Below are 21,077 nucleotides of genomic sequence, written 5' to 3'. Positions count from 1 at the left end.
GTGAGAACCACCTGTACTCAGCATCCACAGGGGTGCTTGTTAGAACTACAACTTCTTGGCCCTGCCCCAGACCTACACAGTCCGTCTGACTTTCCTGGAGGGAGGCTCTGAAGTTCACTTTTGGAACAGGCTCTTCATTTGTCTTTTATTCTCACTAATAATTGGTGCATTAAACACCATGCCTATCACAATACAGATTTTTCAGAGTATAAAAATGTTTCCTTATTAAAAACATTGTAACAAGGAACAACAGTAAAACAAACTCAAAAAACTGAGGCTTCTTTAGGAAGGAGCTTAGTTCTTAACCCACATGGAGAAGAGTATAGCTAGTAGAAAAGGTGATTTCCAGCCTCTGATAACAGATGACCAGGAAAAAAGCAACAGCAGAAACCATCGTAAAACTCACTTAAGTTAAAGGTGGAGGAGGGGTGAGGGAAGCAGCAGGAGGGGAACACTTTCTAGAAGCTGAAAGCTGTTCATACATTCTCATGTTATCCTCACTACAGTCCAAGGAGGATTCTGCTCCAATTAATCCACGTTACTGGTGAGGAATCTGTAGTTCAGAGGTGTGAGTCTTCCCCCGGGCTCAGGAGGGATTTGAACTGAGGTGCATGGGCGCTCACTACAGGGCACCTTGCTGCCTCAAAACTGAGGATATGTTAGAAACGTTTCCAGCGTTAAGCCCAGCACTGTCGGTACTTGGGTTTCAGAGATACCATTGAGTGTTCAGCTTGCTGGATGTGAAATCTGAGAAGTGCTTTCTCACTGTAATCACTTGCACGTGGCATCATAAACAAATGGATGAACTAACGCTGCAAGCTAGCTTCTGTTCTTATATTTACTGCCTTGTGACTTCCAGAAAATCCTCACGTGGCTAACAGTTTAAAGAGGCAATGCAGATAGAGCACAGACACCAGGCACGTCGCATACAGGTGTCCCATGAATGCTATTTTTGGCGGGTACACCTCTTCTCCCTTTTATTTTTAAGGTGACACTCATTTCTGTTTCTCTAGGTAGACTAGCATGAGTCAGAAAGCAACAGTGTCATTTATCAGTTGATTTCATTGTATCCCAATGCATTGCTGTTTATTTGTTCCTCCTGAAATCCTGATGAAAAGGGGTTAATCTCTGACATTTACATTCTAAAGGAAGAAGTGCTGTGACTCTTTGACCCATGAACAAGCTGGAAATCAAATTAACTGTTAATTCAGAGGTATGGGATTTAGATCCATAGTTCTTGAATTTTGTGTCCGAGGTTCTCTGTAAACTGAATACATTTCAGAAATCTACTTTTAATTCTTGTATCTAATTGCTTTTCTTTTGATATCTCTACTAGGCCTATAGTCTCTTCTCAGTATCTTACACCCTTCTATAGTAACTTTACATAATTACCTAATTCCACATAATCATCTTATCTGTCCCTTATTCTCTAGTGCCTTTCTTTGATTCCTTTTCTCAGAACTAGTTTTGGGGGGAGGTTCAGACCCGAGGATTTGTTGAAGACCACTGGACTATTCTGAGTAAATATGTCACAGGCTGATGTTTTCATGTCTTTGGCTTTCCTTCAAAAGGGTTTTATTGTTACCAACATTGAAAAGTTAACGTTAGTAGAAACTCTGGTGTCTTTCTTCAATTCCAAAGTGAAAAGTTGTTTAGGTCAAGATATCATGTCCATTAAATCAATGTGATACTGCTTTGAATTTACCTTCTGTTTTTGTTTTTAAATTCACTTTCAGGACTCTAGCATTAAGACTATTATAGGGCTTTAAATGAGTGTGTACAACTTGGAGTAGTTGTAGGATGTTGCCGCAATATGGTACAAAGAGGAATATTTTTTTACTTTCTGAGAAGATGTTTAAGAGTTGAATTGTGTATCCCTCAATTCATATCTTGAAGCTCTAATCCCCAGTATCTAAAAATCAATATTATTTGGAAACAGGGTCTTTACAGAGGTCATCCAGTTAAAATTAGGTCATGAGGGTAGGCCCTAATCCACTATGACTGATGTCCTTATAAAAAGGGGTAATTTGGATACCAAGTAGATATGTACCCATGTGAACATGAAGGCAGAGATAGTGGTGATGTGTCTTCAAGCCAAAGAATACCAAAGACGGCCAGTAAACCCCCAGAAGCTAGGGCAGAGGCATGGAAAGGATTCTCCTTCACATACTCAAAGGGAACCCACCCTGCTAACTGCTTGCTCTTGAACTTCACAGCTTCTAGACCTGTGAGATGCTAAATTTCTGTTGTTGCTGTCAATCAGTTTGTGGTACTTGGTTAAACCAGTAATAGCTGCAGCTGTACCCCCAAGAGCCGTTTAGATGGATGGGCCAGCACACATTTGTTGAAAAATCCCATTGGCAAGAAGCCTCACTTCACAAACAGCATATGTTTGTGCTGTTGTGCTGATAGTTTGTGTTGACATAAACTATGTTACTCTGGATACTCTTGATGGTAGCCTAAGCTTCCTTTAGCTTAAAAAAAAAAAATCATTCTTTCTTATGTCTTAATACAGAAGCATTCTTTGGTGTTTTTGTATTACCTTGCCATAGTACCGAGCACTTGAAGGTTTATATTTTATATTGGTTAATTGAATAAAGACTAGATTTATCATTTTTTTCCTTAAAGTATGTCACCCTTTTTTGAGGGAGTTCAATGTAAAATTCATGGGTAGAAATGGGATTCCATCTAAAAGTAGCTATTAGTGGTAGTGGTATGTGAGTTACTGATACTTGCCAATCGGTGCCTCTCTTCAGTCACTCTGAATAATTAACTCCACCATGCAGCATCCTATGGAAATTAATGAGCAGAAATAGAGAAAATATTTGTTCAAGCTAAAGGATCATGGTGGCAGTCTTCTCCCAGCATCTCTGGATTTGTTTAAAGAAATTTCTCACAGATGTGACACATGGATATTTTCTTCCATATGTTTTCCAGGAGGAGCCACTAAACCATATGGAAAATAATAGAAATAAAAGGCTTCGTTTTGATGCACTGAATCAATGTAGTCTCTTGAGGGGTGGTGTTTATACTTGGGGAAAGGAAACAATTAGAATGCTTTATTTTTTCCAGGACTAGCTGACTCCAACAGAAGTCCATACATTTGAAGACGTTACTTGGAGTACTACACGCCCCATTCCCGGCATTGGCATGGGGGCCAAGACAAGCAATAGTCTTCACCTTCACGGAGTTTGCTTTTGATTTTAGAATGAGCAGACACAAACGCATACACATACGCACTCATGCAACTAAAGTATAAACTGCGATGTTGAGTGTTTCAGCAAACTTGGAGTACCAGAAAACCGTAGGACAAATGTAACAAACACAGGGACTTAATCCTTCTGTTCTTACAGAGATTGATGGCATGACTGGAATACTCTGAATCCATTCCTTCTCTCCTTCCCTCCCTCCCTCATTGATGAAGCATAACTACATGCCACAGATTTTACCAACAGTGGAGACTGAAAGTTTAATGAAACGCTATGAATCTACTGGGCTTTCCTTCTTAAAAGCTGTCACCTCACTTTGCTTTCAAACTAAACCTGAAGTCCTCCTAGTGCAAACTTCCCATGAATAGGTAAAGAAAGACGGCTTTTCCTCTGACCAACACCAACCTGATGTGCCACACCCACCATCAACTCTTCTGTCGTCCCACTGTATGTCCTGTGCATTGCACAGTGTATGAGCTTTTCGTGGTAGTGGTTGGCTGGTTGTTGAATTAGGTATGTTCTGTATACCTCTGTTCAACTCTAAATTTGTGTCTGGTCATTTGCTTCCAGAGGCATGATAACATCATTTTCTACAGTTTATAATACAGTACCTTGTGCATGTGGTTGTTTATTTTGTTTCTTATGGACATGTAATTTTTGAGTTAGACTATTTGTTCTTTGGGACTTTGGTGAACTATTTTGTAAGATACTACAGGAGCTTAACATGTTGGATGTTATCTAAATTAAAACTTGAGCAAATACTCAGATAATCTGCATTCCAGTATAGGTGGGGTGAAAAAAATTCCACGAAAATGAAGGGTTGGTTAAAGTAAGAATAGTGGAGGCTTGGAAGATTTACGAAGATCTGAGAGTCTGTGCGACTCTGGGCAAGGGCTAATCATACCTCCCTTGCAGGATTGTTTTGAAGATGGAATATGATAATACTCCTTCCTGATGCAGTCCTGTGTTGGAGAAAGTTGTGCTTTTGAATTTTTTGTCTCTACCCCAGTACCTGGGAATTCATTGTTCTTATGTTGAACCTTTGCTTTGGTGGATGTTTCTTTGAACCTGTTTTTTTCCTTTTTGATGTTGTTCCTTTTCCTATAGTGTAATGATTTTTCAAGTCCTCTGTAAACTAAGAGTGAATACAGGTGCATTAAATGTATATGTGCAAAAGGGCTGCTAGGGGAATGTTCCGTTTTCAAATTATGTATGTGGTAACACACTATTTGTATGTATTTCCTATATAAGATAAAAAGTTTTATGCCTTTCTTTATGATTTATCGTCTCAAAAGGGAACTGTACCAAGTTAAAATAATACTGTTGCTTCTGATTTGGTATGTGTCATGTGTGTATGCACTTGTTTGTATGTGTTGGTGAGGTTGTGTGAGTGTAGGATGGTATGTATTTTCCAAAAAGGATCACATTATATAACAGACTTGCTGCAGTGCTCAACCTCTAGATGGCAGTTTTGTATATTTATTAGTAACTATTAAGAAGGTCTAGTTGAAAATCAGCTGTCCTTTATATGTCAACAATTAGGAGTCAGTGTGTGTGGGGGGGTTGTGTTTGTGCGCTAGACAAGAAATGATGGTGAATTACTCTTTAAAGAAAAGGTATTCTAAATGATTAATTCTTTGTCTAGAAATTCCTTCCTCTCACCCTTTTGTGATGGATCATTTCATACCCGCTTCCCTGTAAAAGCAAGCATGCTCAGTTAATCAAGCCTCTGTTTAAACATTACATTTTACCTTGCTTTCTAAATGAAAAGTGTCAGGCTCTTTGCTTCAGGGACGGCTTATTTCAGATGGTGAAGAAAACAGATGTGTGATTTTGGCTGTCTGATGTGTGCTGAGCAACGGGCAGACCAGCCTTTCCCTCTTGGGGCGGGGTGCCTTTATCTTTTGCAACAGATGAATCTCTTTTTCCTGGTTTCAGACTTCCCCTCTCCGCCCCTCCCCTTCTCGCCCCTGGTTTGAAATAATATTTGATTTTGCCTTCCTGGTGGTTGGATTACAGTGCTGGTCTCAGTATCACTGACATTTCACACAGGAAATGGCTTTTCCTTCCTCAGAGGGTGTTCTGCTCTAACTTCCATACTTGGGTAGGGGTAAACTGGGGGGAGGGGGAAGTATTGTGCTTTCTGGGTTGCTTCTTGGCTCTCTGTAAAATAAGCCAGTTGAAAAGTTCTTGGAATCTTAAATATTCATGCAGTTTGAACTTGTCATCGAGTGGTCTTCTTCCTCTTCTTTTTTGTAAATTAACTGAGAGAGTGTTTACTCTTTGACTCTGGTTTAAGTAAGAATGGTACGTGGTGGCTCATGGATTTTACGGAGGGGGACTGGGGCGACCTTATTTGTACTCCTTGGTCTGCACACTGAAATTTGTTTTGCTCATGGTGAATGCCAGTTTAGTAGCCAACTTCTAAGTATTAAATGAGCTTTTTAAAAAATCTAAACCAAAGCGTTGCTGTTAAATAAAATCTTAAGAGAGGAAACGAGTCCATCAGTAAACTCCACTTACTTACATTTCTATTCACTATGAGCTAGACTAGTAAAAATAAAAAATTGATACATGAACTAATACATTTCTTGAATTAGACAATTTTTCCAGTTTGTTATCAATGGTAGTAACAAGTATTTTTGTTCTCCCTGAGTTTTGCTCATTTTGGCAATTAATAATGCTGTCTCCGGCTGCTGCTGTGTTAAAATTTGCTCACTCCTGTGTTCCCGGTACCTAGCGTCATGGCTGGCCCATAGTAGGCACTCAGTATATGTTTCTTTAAGGATAATGCAGCTTCATGTGCCAAAGATTTCTTTATTTGGGCTTCCTGGTGTTTTACGACAGCACTTTCCTTTAAAATAAAAATGTGGGAAATTATTTGATATGATTGGCAATATTTACTCTTGAGAGTATCATTACTGCTATGGTGCTCATTATTTTAGGACCTTTCCTCTCAAGAGGTTAATGCTGTAGGCTGTAATATGTTATAATTTATTCATTATTAGGATCAGATCCTTTCTAAATTGATGAGAACCCTGCTTCTGAAAACTTGTTAAGGTGTGTGTGTGTGTGTGTGTGTGTGTGTGTGTGTGTGTGTGAGAGAGAGAGAGAGAGCGAGCGAGTGCGCACAAGCTATGCTTCCTCTTTCTCCTTCCCTCCCCTTAAGGCTTAAGGAGCTGGTCACCATGGATCCCAGGGCCCATACACTGCATGCACATGGGGGCAGTACAGTATTGTGCTTATATATGGGCTTTGCTTCAGAGTCAGCAGACTGGGTTCAAGTTGACACTTTGCTACTTACTAGTGGTATGACATTTTGCAAGTTTTTTAAAGAGGTATAATGATAATACCTACTTTATAAGGTTATTTTGAAGAATAAACGATAAGGCAAGTAAAGTCCTTAGCACAGTGCTTGGCACATTTTAAATACTCAGTAAATATTAGTCACAGTTAATGGGCCACTAGTTTGCAACTTCTCGTTTCTCTCTCAGTTTCTCTGTCTCTTACCTACAGCCTACTCACATCCTTTTCATGCGGAAGGATGTGTAATGCACAAGGACCTTCACTGGATCATTGTCTCGGTGCTGTAGAGTTGTGCATACTCATAACTTTTTATCTCTGCGTAGATTGATGTTGCCCTCCAGTGATGACACTGGCTCCTGAGTATTGGGAAAAAAGGGGAAGTAGCCCACGTTCCTCCTTTTTTGAAGAGCTGGAGATGCTCTGCTGAATTTGGCTGTGAGGTGAATCAAGAATACAAATATGCATCGCTGTTGGTTCTAATGCATCAGATGACTTTTTAATATGCCACCATAACTTGGGGTGGAGCTCAGGCAGAGACAGACACAGACACTAGAAGTTGCAAACTGGCGGTCCACAGACATGTTTGGTTTGGCTGGAGTAGTGTTTGAACCAACATGCTGAAGTTGGAAAAATCTGTAAATCCCCCCTCCCCCTGTGCCAGCTGTTTACAGAGCTGAGGAGTGGGTGCCTCCTTTAAGTGGGCCATATACTCTCCACTTTGCTGCAGTCCCCACCATGCCCTGTTGTTTCACTTTGATGACAGGTGACCGCCACCGCTTTGCCTTGCCCTTGCACCGTTATTTTTCCCATAGAGGGGAAGTCCTCTTTTGTTCCTATGACTATCAAAAAGTAAATGTGCAAAAGAAAAAATAAAGGACTGCATGTTATAAGGAAAATGACACTGCACCTATTTTCCTTGGGGCAATAAATAATCTTTTTATTCAGTTTCACTCATTTTGCTTACTTGCTGTTCTCTTTAGACGTTTGAGTCTGTAATCTCATAGACAAGAAAGCAATGTCATTCTCTAAGATTATTTGGCATGAGTTTGGCCATATCTTTGTGTAAATGAAGATGTCCTGAACCTCGAACCCTAGTAATGGTTGGGAACCTGTTTTCCCAGTAGCATTTTAGAAGCAAAGGACCAATTCCTGTCCCCCACACTTGTGTGGCTCTTTTCCGCTGTGGATGGCAGCCTGTTCTCCAAGCCTGCACCATCCCGTCTTCCTATATAAGCATAACTTGACTCTTACATATGCTGTCGTGCGGTTGGAAGCTGGACGATGAACTCTTGCCAACAGAAGACTTAGAGTCTTATGAATGAGTAACCCCCAGATCTTTGGATCTTTGCGGTTGATTTAGAAAGAATGGTACTGTTAGATTGTGAGTGTTTGTTTCAGTGGGGTGGAGTCAGCAACAGCATTTCCTTGTGCAGTGGGAAGTGGTGGAGTTGCCAAGCCACTGAGATCACTATTGTTGACTCAGATTCAGGAATAAGATTAGAGCAGGAAAGCTGTGGAGTGGCCCTGGAGTCAGGGCTGGTTGTGATTCTGCTTGCTCTCTGCTGCTGAGGAGGCTGTGAGCTGACATCGGTGGTCCCCACTCCTGGATGTGGCATACAGGGTGCACTGTTTTCCATGGGCTCTTTCTGGAGGCCACAGTTCAAGGGGATATGGTACTGGGGTGCAGTTTACCCTGTGACAGATGAGTAATTTACTGCATCTCCTCCCCTATCGTGTGAGAGGTGGAGTGTCAGCTTAGAGAAAATTGCAGATACTTGTTCACGGTTCTAAAGCTGATAAAGGTAACAGCACTAACCAAGGATTTATTCAGAGTCAAAATGAGGTGCCGTATCTTACGTTGTATCTTAGGATTGAGCTCTAGAAAGGATTGCACGTCCTTTGTTACTTCTCCCAACTAGTGGGCTCCTTGGCAAATCATCTGGAATTTGCTAAAGACCCCTTGTTTGTCGTCAGTTATCCGACATTAATTCCAAAAGGGGGAAGTGGGCCACTTTGATGCTCTACTCAGGAGGAAAAGGGAAATGGACATGATGTCAGGGCCTGTGTGTCAGTGCAGCCCCTGGCCTGGCTCCCTCTGTGGTAGACGTGTGATTTTCAGTGCTGTGTGTGAGTGTGTCGGGGGTGGGGTCATGTGTACCAGAAGCACCTGTGGCTGGTTTCTTTTCCTTTGTAAACTACATACACCTGCCCTTCTTCCTCCATAATTTTGATCCTCCTGCACACTTGCCATCTTTTTCCCTCCACCAACCCCCTCCATTTGCCCCAGTGATAACAACTAATTTTTGGAGCATTTACAGTGTGTCTGACACTTTGAAACACTTCATAAATATCTCATTTAACCTTCACAGTGACTCCTTGAAGTAGGTACTGTTTAAATCTGCATCGTAAAGAAGAGTATAGAGTAGTTCAGCTACTTGTCCACTAGGCCCTTACACGGCTACGAAGCACCAGCGTCAGGATAACTAGTGAGCCTAAGTTACTGATGACAAGGCCTATCTCTTCGGTATTTAAAAGGCTTTTTTTTTTTTTTAATTGAGGTGTAATCACAGTAAGATGCACAAATCTTAAGTCTATATCTTTATGACTACCCCCCAACCCCTGTACCTATAATCACCCAGATCAGGTTATAGAACATTGCTGTTACCTGGGGAGGTTTCCTTCCAGTCATCATCATACCTGTTCCCCAAGATGAAATCACTGTTCTGAATTCTGTCACCATAGATGACTTGGACTAGTGTTTGAACATGGTATCAGTGGACTCATACTGTTAGTAGTTTGTGTCTGGATTCTTTCTTTCATTATTTCAAATATAAATAATTTATTCTCGTAGATGGACATTTGAGTTTTTTGTTGTAAAGCTTGGCCGTTAAGAATAAAACAGCATTCTTGAATGTGTCTTTTGATGGACATCTGCACTCATTTCTCTTGGATGTATGCATAGAGGTAGAATTGCTAGGTCATGCAGCAGGTGAGGTATATGTTTAGTTTTAGTAGATAACGTCAAAATGGTGTTATCAGTTCTGTTTCTAGCAGTGTATGAGAGTTCCACTAGCTCCGCATTCTTGCCAGTACTTGGTATTAGTGGTCTTCGGAATGCTGTCCATTTAATGGGTGTTTGTTCTATTTCATTGTGGTTTCATTTGCATTTCCTTGAAGAGACATCATGTTGGGCCCTGTTTCTTATGTTTGTTGGCCATTTGTGTGTCCTTCATGAAGCACCTATTCATGTCTTTTATCCATTTTATTAATTAGGTTCATTTTTTTCTTATTTGTTGGCATTCTTTACATATTCTGGTTAAGAGTCTCACTGGAGATATAAACTACAACGTCTTCTCTTTCTCTGTAGTTTGCCTTTTCACTCTTTTAATGGTACCTTTTTATGAATGAAAATTATTCATTTTGGTGAAGCCTAATTTCCTTATATTTTTTCTTTATGATTACTGCTTTCTTTCAAATTTTATTTTTTTAAAGATTTTACTTATTTGTCTGAGAGAGAGCATGGGTGGGGGGAGGAGCAGTGGGAGAGGGGGAAGCAGACTCTCCACTGAGCAGGGAGCCTGATCTCAGGACCCTGAGCTGAAGGCAGATGCTTAACAGACTGAGCCACTCAGGCGCCCCCATGATTAGTGTTTTTTTAAAAAACTCATCACCTTTCCATGTCTTGAGTATTTTGAGGCAGAAAAAATGTGGAGAACCACTGCTGTAGAAAGTGAGCCATAGTCACACTGGACATCATCATATTCTTTTTTGGATTGGCTGTTTGAATGGTGTTCTGGTTGTGATCATATTTATGAAACACTTTAGGCTTTACAGAGCCCTTTATTGTTTGATCTTATTTGATACCATGCAGGAACTCTCTGTGGTAGTTAGAGGAGGGCCTGGTCCTTTTTGATGGCAGAGAACTTGGGTGTTCAATATCTGCTCTCTGTGGACTAGGGCACCTTCACATTTGCTGTGGTCTTGTTTGCAAGGATGAAGCAATAGACTGCTGGGTTGAGATCCTGGCTCTGTGACTGTGGACAAGGTACTTAACCTAGTTGAGCCTTGTTTTTTTTGTTATCTGCCCAATGGGATAATGAGAGTGTACCTACCTCATGATGTAGTTGTCAGGATTAAATGAATTAATTTATATATAGTGCTTAGCACAGTATCTGACATACCCTCCTAGGTTATTATTATTATAGTTTTTATTCCATTATGATGTTTGATAGTATCATGATTCTTTGTAGAGCTGGAGAGAGCTCATTTACTCCAGTTCTCTTTCATTGTTTTATATTTTCCCTTTTTCATTGCACACCCCCCTCTGGAGAGTTCTGTTTCTCTTTCCTCCTCTCCATTTTTGTTATGAAAAGCTAGATGCATTTAAAACATGAACTAAGCTGGGGCGCCTGGGTGGCTCAGTTGGTTAAGCGACTGCCTTCGGCTCAGGTCATGATCCTGGAGTCCCGGGATCGAGTCCCGCATCGGGCTCCCTGCTCGGCAGGGAGTCTGCTTCTCCCTCTCCCACTCCCCGTTTGTGTTCCCTCTCTCACTGTGTCTTTCTCTGTCAAATAAATAAATAAAATCTTTAAAAAAAATAAAAATAAAAAAAAATAAAACATGAACTAAGCTGATGCACCTAGAAAAGTATGCTGTCTTATAGGGACTGACATGGAAAGTACAGGGTCATAGGGAGTTTTGCTTGCTTTATTTTGTTTTGAGGAACGGTGGCTAATAGGGACATAGGGAGGGGGAATATGGAAAGAAACTTACTGCTTGATTCCAAAATAAAGTTGACTCTTTCACCTTGGTTCTTGGAAATTCACACATAAGAGATTTATGTAATTACAGTTTAAATTGTAATGAAGGAACAGAAACTTGGAGCCGAAGGAGTGTTTTCTAGATGCCTAGAAAGGATAGTACTGTGATCCAGATATACGTACATGAGACTGAGAGAAAATTACCTGAACTTGGTGGGGAGGGGTGGCAGGATTAGAACTAAGCATATTAAATCCACTTTATTCAGTTCTGTACTACCCCCTCCTACAAAAAAGGGGAACAAAACCACATGTGGAAAAGAACTTACATTTTGATATTTCTTCTTGAAATGAAAACAAATCCTGTTGACTTTCCTGGTTACTAAGGCCAAGTGGCCTCTGAGTTTGTCTGAACTTCCTCTTTGTGGCTCTGGGTGGAAATCTCACACTGTGTGCCATGAAGTTGATGTGACATCTGCAGGGTCCCTAAAATCTTGGTATGCTAGGCAACTATTTTGGTCTCACTGTTTGCTGGTGAGCACCTAGCAGGAAATGAACTGGAGACTTGTTGGCTGCTTGACCCTAGTGTATACCGGAGAGTGTCTTTGCTCTTTAGTGTGGGGGGACAGGAAGGAAAGGGTGGGGGCCTGTGGGCATCCCAGGGCAGTGGGTCTCAGACCTAACTGTGCATCAGGATCACCTGGGGAGTTGGTTAAAATCCAAGTTCCCAGGCCCAGCCCAGAAATTCAGATTCAGTAAGGTGGTTTCAGGTTGAGAATCTCCATTTTAAGGGAATGCCTGATTCTGAAGCTGGTGGTCCAGGCACAACACTTTGAGCAACACTCAAAGATTCAGGTCCAGGGACTTGAGAGTTGTGCAGTGGGACTGCAGGTTCATAGACTTTTTTCTCTAAGCCATTAAATCATTGCGCTTGAGGTTGAAGAGTAGAATCAGTCTGCCATGCCTGCAAGCCAAGGATCAGCTCTGTAGAGCCATGACTGCCAGTAGTCTGCAGACAGTGGGTCTGGTGCACTGAATGGGCTCATGGTGGGAAATGGGCATTTGGATCTGAGAATGAGAATTTCTGAGAAGAGGAGGGAGGGCCCTGGCAGGGGCTGTGGAGAAAAGGCTTACTGTATTTTCTGAGTCCTCTCTGTGTTAGGGTGCCACTGCTCAGGATGGCCTTCACAGGAAGGACTGCCTCTGGGGAATTAATGTCCTCAGACTCAACACCTTCACTCATCCACCCGCATACCCAGCTACCACCACTATTGTCCACCTCCACCCGTACATACACACAACACATGCATACACACTTACACCACACCCCAGTGCCCCTTGAGTCCCCAAACCCCTTGTACTTACATGCTTACGTCTTTGGAAATGTTTTTCCTTAAAGGATATTGAGGGATAATCAATGAAAAGAAGCAGATGTAATATTTAAAATACGTTCAACATGAATAGATCTAGCATATTCAATGGAACTGTGGAAATAAGTCAGGACCAGTGATTATATATGGGTCAGAATGAATAGACTCTTGCTGAACAGGGTATGGCCAGGCCCATATGTGTTTCATTACCATACTGTTCTGGGATCATTAATGGTACCACAGACTCAGATGGCAATAGGACTTCATTCTTGCTCGATGGACCTCTTAATTCCTTTTAGGCTTTCTCAAACTTTAAAGATGAGGATTTAAATCAGTAGTTCTTAACTTTTTGAGGGTTGCAGTCTTTTTTGATAATGAGTGAGGTTGAACTGTTAATACAGAAAAATATATATACATTTGGAGATGGAAGTGTGGTTTATAGACTCCCTTGGACCCATCTGTGGACCCTAAGAACTCCTGCTTTAGTGAGCACAGAGGGCTTTTAGCCCCATCTCCCAAGGACATTTTCATGGCTCAAGTCTCTATTTGTAGAATGCCATCTGTAAGGGGAACTCAACAAATACCATTTGGTATTGTGTGCAAGCTTTCTGGAGGGTTTGTGTTCAGTTAGAAAGAGCAAGCAGATTTCAATGAGAGGGTGAAAAGAAGTAATGCATGTAAAGAACTTATTACCTGACATGACAAGTATTCACTTAAAAAATGACATACATTTAATATAATTACAAAGCCAGTTACCTTCATAAAATATCTCCATGTCAGAAGGAGTTTAGAAGCCTTAGCTTAGAGGTTAGGAGACCAGGGTCACACCAACTTGGTTGTTTCACCTCTTTTTAATCTTGAGTCCAGTAATTCTGTTCACTTCAATATGTATGAATTGCAATCCTACTGTGAGTAAAATTCTCTGTTAGGCATTTTGGAGAATAGGAGTGAATAAGGCCTCAAGAAACAAACAGGATCTAAAGGAATCACTTTAATCATTTGTGTCCCTTAACAGTATGGTAATGAAACACATATGGACCTGGCCGTACCCTGTTCACGTCTGCTGTGTTTTTTCCTAGCTCCCTGAGGGAGATGGGTTTACTGAGGGGCATTCAGGAGATGACTTCGCTTTCTGAGACTTGAAGGCAGCTCTGAAAAGCTGTGTGTGTGCCTGACTTCGTGTTGTGAATCCCAGCAACCCCTCACTCTGTTGTATGGGTGTTTCTTGAAGTTTCACCTTCGTCAAGATCTCTCTACCTGTGGCACTGGGTTCATGTCTGTGTCCTCCTTTCTCCACAGGCCAGGGGTTATCACCATGCAGGCGTTGTCGGAAGAGGACCGGAGGCTCTGGATGGAAGCCATGGATGGCCGGGAGCCTGTAAGTAACAATTCAGGGAAGTAGAACAGAAATATAGACTGTGAGTTGTTTGTTGCTTCCCAAGTGCAGTGATTTTTTCTCTTGATCTAAAGCCTTGGTTTCTCAAGGCCAATGTATCAGAGGGCATCTTTTACTCTTGAACTAACTTTCTTCAATAGTGATATTGCTTCTGTGTGGCTGCAGTCCCTGAGCTTTGGCCTCTCAGTCCTTCAGGCCTTTCAGGCTATGTGATACTCCCCTTGGCCAAGGCAACTGTAGTGTCCTTAGGTCTCTTAGAGGAGGCAGAGTCTGGCTTACTGAATATTGATGTGTCCATGGAGTAGGATGCAAAGTGTTATCTCAAACCTATTTGAGTAGGATAAATGATTATAAAAGTGTATACAGATTATGTTGTGTTTTTTTTCTGGTTCAGCCTCCCCTTGCCACAGTAGCCCACATCCCATTATACACAGTGGCATTATCAGTGTAGATGGAAGGATTTAAGCCTTGGTAGTGTGATCTGTGCTCCCATTTTCGAAATGCTGGCCTTTGCTGGTTGATGTAGTCTCATGGTTTTTCTGCGTCTTGTGACATGTAAAACTCACATCAGGGCCCTGGTGCCAAAGATCTCAACTGCAGTGTTCAACAGATATCAGGGTTATAGAAATCCTAGGAGTACATTCTACCCATGTCCCACAAACAAAAGATAAAAAGAATCCACAGTGTCAGAGGGCCAGTAGTTATCACTTGCAAAGGCACAATCCAGAGGGGAGAATGTGTGCAAGGCCATCAGGCCATAGCCTTCATTGAGTACAGAACTCTTTGCATCGAGGTGGGTATCCAGTATAGATGATTCCAGTTCATTTGTATGTTTCTTTCTCAGCCTACCCAGGTTAGGTGATCTATATTGATGAATGTATCTTTCTACTTAGCTATTTTGTATATAAACATGAAACTCCATTCCTTCAACTGAGCAGAAACAAATAACTAGTGTTTGGATAGCGTTTAATAACATAGAGCAAGATTTAAAGAACCACTTAAAGAGTTTGGAACAGCTAAATTCGAATTGAACATTATTCAGTCTTAATTCTTCTGCACTACATGTAAGATACCTCTTGTTTTCTCTGAGTACATTGTTACTGATAGACACTCTCAAAGCAGATACACATTTCTATTCTTTTTTTTTTTTTTAACCAGGACATTTATTGTGTGACTAATTGTTGAAATCCTTAAGATGAACTGGACGCTGCCACAGCTCCCTTCTTGGGTTGAGGTGGTGTTTCTTTACAGAGTCCAGGCCTGAATCTGCAGTAGACAACTTTTAGGTGCCTGTTTGACCAGTCCCAGTGGTATTTCATCTTTTAGCCTTGGCACTCCATTATACTTTCTCTTCCACTTGGCAGGATAGCCACATTTGTCACAGGTCAACTTCTGAAGGTGGTAGGCCTTAGAGCCACAGCGGGGACACAACGTGTGCATCTTAACATGGCGCTTTTCAAATGATGACGTCCCCTTTGTCATCTGGTTTCTGCAGCCAAGACCAAAGAGGCTGGAAGAGAAGGCACTATCTGCTATATATATAGCAGGTAGACATTTCTACCATTAGGGTTTTGTGGGCACAATAGCTGCTTGCTGTCAGAAGCCTTTGAAAGCCACTTCCTAAGTTGTCCTTTATCTTTGCTACCATCACCTACCCTTAATTGAGCACTTTTGTGTTTTTAAGTCACAGATTTGGCATATTACATGTCTTAACCCATTTATTCTTCTTACTACCTTATTAAATAAGTATAATCTTAAGACATCACAAAATACTACCATTTTACAGTTGAGGAAAGTGAGACTTAGGTTCAATAACTTGGCTGAGTAGCACAGACAGTAAGTGACTATAGTGGTAGGGTGCGGGTTAGGTTGCCATAACAAGGAGACTCCAAAGTGTAGTAGCTTAAATAACATAGAAGTTGATTTCTCCAAGCCTGGAAGTGAGCAGTCGGTGCTTTGCAGGGTCATTCTGCCATACTCAACCCATGACTTTCCAGATTGCTCTACTAGTCATTGCTGTTTTTCAACCAGATAATGGAGATGAAAGTATCCAGGACCCAGAGGGTGCACACATCATTTCCATTGGCCCTAACATACTTACAGTGGCCACATCTGTCTACGGAGGAGGATGGGAAGTCTAGGTCGAACATAGGCAGCCATGGGCTCAGCCAGTACTGGGTATTTTGTCACTTCCAGGAAGAAGAAGAGAAAGAAGACTGTAGGGTGGTTGACAGTTTCCATCACAGTGGCAGAGGTAGAATTTGAACCCATGTTAAGCCCTAGACATGTTTGGTTTTTATCATTGATAGAGATGAAATGTGAAATTGCCTTCAGGAATTCTCACTCATTTCCTTTTTATAATACTTTATCTGAGTTTCTTGAAGGATTCTTCAATTCTAGGGGAAGAAGTACTCAGGAAGAAAAAATCTTGTCAGGACATACTATTCTTGGAATGGATAAAAACCCCACTGTTTTGGGGTCTCCCCACCCCCCGTAAGCTGCAGTTCTACAACTGCTTCACCAACTCCATTTTAAACCTCCCCTTCCTCCCTCTCCCTACCATTTGATATTTGTTCTCTGTCTGTATGTAATTGGTCTTACTAACCACTTGAGTTTTCCTGCAGATTAACATCTGGCTTCTTCAGATGGAAAGCATGCTGTTGAAAGAAACATCTCCTTGCTCCAGAATGTACACATTAAAACAAGTTTAAACACAAAGTAATTCTGTTTCTAAACATAATAAAAAATTATTTCCTCACAGGAACATATAGCTTGCATTGAGAACCACATCTCTGTGTACTTTTAAGTTTCCTGAAGAGAGAGAAACAGACAGTTGATAACTGCACAAATGGCAGGAATATTAGGCTTAATTTTGTCTCCCATTGCTTAGAGCCTCTAGGGAACATTCTTGGAAATACATACCCAGTAGACAATTAGCAGCTCCAGTTTTAATCACACTCTCCCTAATTAGTTAAATCTATCCCCTTAGAAGTTTTCGCTTTGGTAAGGGAAGCAGAAACCTGTTTCCCTAACTGGTCTTGGAGTATTAGCCTTGTATCAGGGAGATTATAATGGCAGCACCTAACTTTTGTTTTTGTACTTAGAGCTCAATTGTTCTGTGAATGATTATTCGGTGTTGCATCTTTTTTTTTTTTTTTTGGAGGCGGGTAACTGGTTTGCATCCTTTTTGTTCTTTTATCGTTTAATAACACTTTAGGATGGTTGGTTGGAAAAACAGTCTAAATGAGGCCTGTTTGATTTTGGAGTTGATTAGTTAATTTTACACTGTTTTAGCTAATTGTTATATAAATTACAGTTTTTAGTGCTCAGTGACTTTCTAGTTGAAAAGAAATTTTGAATATCTTTATGGTGTTCATGGATATATGATGGAGGAAGAAATTAGAGTTGTGGTTCTGAAATGAGCATTATAGTTTTTATCTATGTTGCGAATTTGAATTCAAATGAAGGAAAGGAAGCCTCATTTATACTTGGCCTGGCCTGAGAAAAAGCTGAATTTATTGGCTTATGGAACTTAAAAAAAAAGTTAGGGTATAATAGTTCTGGCCCATCTGAATCCAGAAACTTCTATAATATTGGAGTTGGTTTCTTTTGTGTTGGTGTCATTTCTAGTAGGTTCTTTCCAGATAGTGGTGATAGGCTTTCAGACTGTTCCAGGCTTACATTATATTATCAAGAACAGAGTCAGGAAACTTACTCTGTTAATAGGCCAGATAGTAATTATTTTAGGCTTTAGGAGCATTATGGTCACTATTGCAGCTACTCAACTTTGCTGTTGTAGCTCAAAAGCAGCCATAGACAATGTGTAAATGAATGGGTATGGCTATATTTCTTTCTTTCTTTTTAAAGATTTTATTTATTTGACAGAAAGAGACACAGCGAGAGAGGGAACACGAGCAGGAGGAGTGGGAGAGGGAGAAGCAGGCTTTCTGCTGAGCAGGGAACCTGATGTGGGGCTCGATCCTAGGACCCAGGGATCATGACTTGAGCCGAAGGCAGACGCTTAATGGCTGAGCCACCCAGGCGCCCCTTGCTATATTTCAGTAAAACTATTTACAAAAACAGGTAGAAGCCAGATTTTAGTCATGGGTCATACTTTGTTGATCCCTAATCTATAAGTCTAGTGGAAAGAGAGCCTTATGTAATAATTCTAAAGAAGTCCCATATTTGAATTTTCTTGGACTAAATACTTGGACCAGAGGGTGGGATAGATGATTTGACCAGACCTGACTCACCTGCCCACTCTGCTAGAACTGTGGTGGTGGGGGAATGTTGGCTTCCCCTAAGGGAAAAATCAAAGCGTTGTTATATGAGGAGGCAGGGAGACATGAGGTAGGCAAAAGTGACACAGTTTCTCCCCACTCCAATATCTAAATTCCATTTAAGTTTCTATTCAAAGAGCTTTATTCTCTGATACTTGGCCAAGAGTGAAAACCACAAGTTTACCACTGACATTATACTTAATTGTGAAAGACTAAATGCTTTCTCCCTAAGAATGGGAATAAGACAAAGATGTTCACTTCTAACAGTTTTATTCAATATAGTTTGGAATCACAACCAGAGCAATAGGGCAAGAAAATAAAATAAAAGGCATACAGATGTAAGTATATAACTTTTTTTTTTTTTAACTCAACAAGCTAGTTAGTAAGATAAAGTTTTGAAATGATTCTGCTGGATTTTCCTGACTTTCTGTTAAATCTGGGTTGACAAGCTATAGACTCACCATTGTAGCCACAGAAGCTTTTATTTTAATCTTCTGTTACCTGGTCCTTACCTGCCTCCCACCTAGACTGTGGGCAACCCAGTCCAAATGCCCACAGCTGGAGCATCATCATTGCTTGTCCATTACCAACACAGCATCTGCCACACACACACACACACACACAACCTGAAGTATTTATTATTCTCTCCACACTATGGAAAGATGACCTAGCAACTCTGGGACTAATAGGATAACCTGGAGCCTCAGAGCCTGTATCAGCCTCTTTACACTCTGTTCCCATATATTCCCTTAGCTGTGATTAGCGGTGTCTGTCTGGAACTGCTTCTATTACTTCCTTATTTTAGAAGTACTAGTCTTCTTTCATATTCTAAGGAGTCTTCAATGAAATTAGATATTTCTCTAATGAATCACTGCTTGAATCTCCTTTGACAGCCAGGGGGTTAGAAGGTTGGCAGATGCCAGAATTATGTAGAATTAGATTAGGAAGATAAGAAACAGGTGGTATAGCATGAAAGATTGTGTGTAAATCCATGTGTTAGTTGGAACTATGAAATTGACACCTTTGTAGGTCAGAAATGGCCAGATACTGGCTTTTTCGTACAGCTGAACCTCCTAGTTGTGGACCAGTGTCCATCCTTATTTATATGAGGGAGCAGTGCCTGAAAAGGTCAGTCAGTGGTTGATCTTGGGTAGATAATCCAGGTCTCCTAGCTTCCAGCTTTGTGCTATTTTTACTACAACACACATAACTGCTGAATTATTAGGAAGCTGTAGTTGAATTGTATTTACCCTCCCTTTTAGGTGGAGCTACTTTGTTGTGGCTCCTACAGTGGTTGAAGGGAAAAGAGGAAGAGACTAAAGAAAAACCACTCCTCTAGTGAGAGGACAAGACAATGTGGCTTCCTTCTGCTTACCTCCATTTTAAAGAAATCTTCTATTTTAGTCCTGTGGACTTGGAGACTTAACAAAGTGTGCTCTTCTCTCACTGTTTTTGCTATGCCCAAACTCTAACCCCCAAGTGCTTCAAGAACTCAGAGAATAAATGAGTAGTTGCATTGCATTTTATGCTCTGCACCTGATACCTGAAAGAGCTGTTTAGAGTATTTAAAGGAAAAAGTAAGATTGATTACTGTTAAGATCAGATTCTAGGATCAGAGGCAGAATGTTACGGTGGTTAAGAATGTAGTGTAGGCTCTGGGTGGCTCAGTTGGTTGAGTGTCTGACTCTTGATCTTGGCTCAGTTCTTGATATCACGGTCATGAGTTAGAGTCCCACAGTCGGCTCCAAGCTCCATGTGGAGCCCACTTTAAAAAAAAAAAAAAAAAAGAATGTAGGCTCAGCCAGCCTGAGTTTAAATCCCTACTCACCACTAATAGTGACTTAACAATGACTTAGTCCCTGCAAACATGTTTCTTTGCTAGCAAAATGGGGATAATAATAATATCTTCCCACAAAATTGTTTTGTAAGGATCAACATATACATAAAGTGATTGGCACCAAGTCCTGGATGTGGCCAAGTGCTCATTAAAAGTTAGTTCTTATTGTCTTTTTGGAGACGGGGGCAGATAGTAGGATAACTGGATTCTCTTTGCTTCCATTTCTAAATTACTTGGCTCATTTGAGCACAGAGTTTATTTAAAGTCACCTTGCCTGGGTTCACAAGAGGGCAGGCAGGGACTGCTTTCACAAGTATGGAAAAAGTGATTTCACTGAGCAGTCAGGCTGAACTTGAAGTCTACAAGTGGAGGATTATGAAGTAATCTGTAGCCTCCTTTGCTATAATGCATCCCAGGCCTGGCAGTTCATCAGCCCAGCTGTATGCTAAGCTCACCTCACCATTTCACTGCAAATGCTTAGATTTTCCTCTCCATGGTAAAATAAGTGATCAAAGGAGTCTGAATGGTTAAGAAGGTGTGGGGTGAAATCGCTAAGTTCTTGTGTGATGATGCAGTTCTCACTCCTTTATGAGTGGTGAGATGGTTTGGAAGGATAGTTCTGCCCCTTTTGTGAGAGCTTTCTTTGTAATATCACAGTGTGAGGTGAAGAGTCTGAGGGTGAGATCTCTGGTTTGTTTTCCTTTTCTCCCACTTGTCCGCAAGCTGCTAGGAAATTGGATTAGACCGCTGTATTATTTTGCTTGTGTTTCTTTTTCTCTTACTGGATCAAGAAGCTGGCTGCAAGCTTCCTCTTTGAGTCCTGTGAATGTTTTTATATAGGTAGAATACATAATAGTACTTATTATTATCACACCAATGTGTGCAAGTCTTAAAAGGAATTGAATACTGTTCACTTGGTCTT

General features: G+C 40.9%; 1 protein-coding gene and 1 pseudogene across 1 annotated transcript in view; one reads left to right on the top strand and one right to left on the bottom strand.

Annotated features, from left to right (window-relative positions):
- The window catches only part of LOC102733438 (rho GTPase-activating protein 26), a 234,960-nt gene that overhangs the window by 4,005 nt on the left and 209,878 nt on the right, over nucleotides 1-21,077 (top strand). The window contains exon 3 of the mRNA XM_081825602.1: nucleotides 13,942-14,020. Within this exon, the coding sequence (XP_081681728.1) occupies nucleotides 13,942-14,020 (79 nt within the window). The remainder of the gene's footprint in view (nucleotides 1-13,941; nucleotides 14,021-21,077) is intronic.
- LOC102733147 (large ribosomal subunit protein eL37-like) lies at nucleotides 15,133-15,529 on the bottom strand (annotated as a pseudogene).

This window comes from Leptonychotes weddellii, chromosome 7, assembly GCF_054177405.1.
Source record: "Leptonychotes weddellii isolate Sample4059 chromosome 7, ASM5417740v2, whole genome shotgun sequence".
Lineage (NCBI taxonomy): Eukaryota > Metazoa > Chordata > Mammalia > Carnivora > Phocidae > Leptonychotes > Leptonychotes weddellii.
The sequence above is the reverse complement of the archived record's forward strand: the minus strand, read 5'-3'. Positions and strand labels throughout refer to the sequence as shown.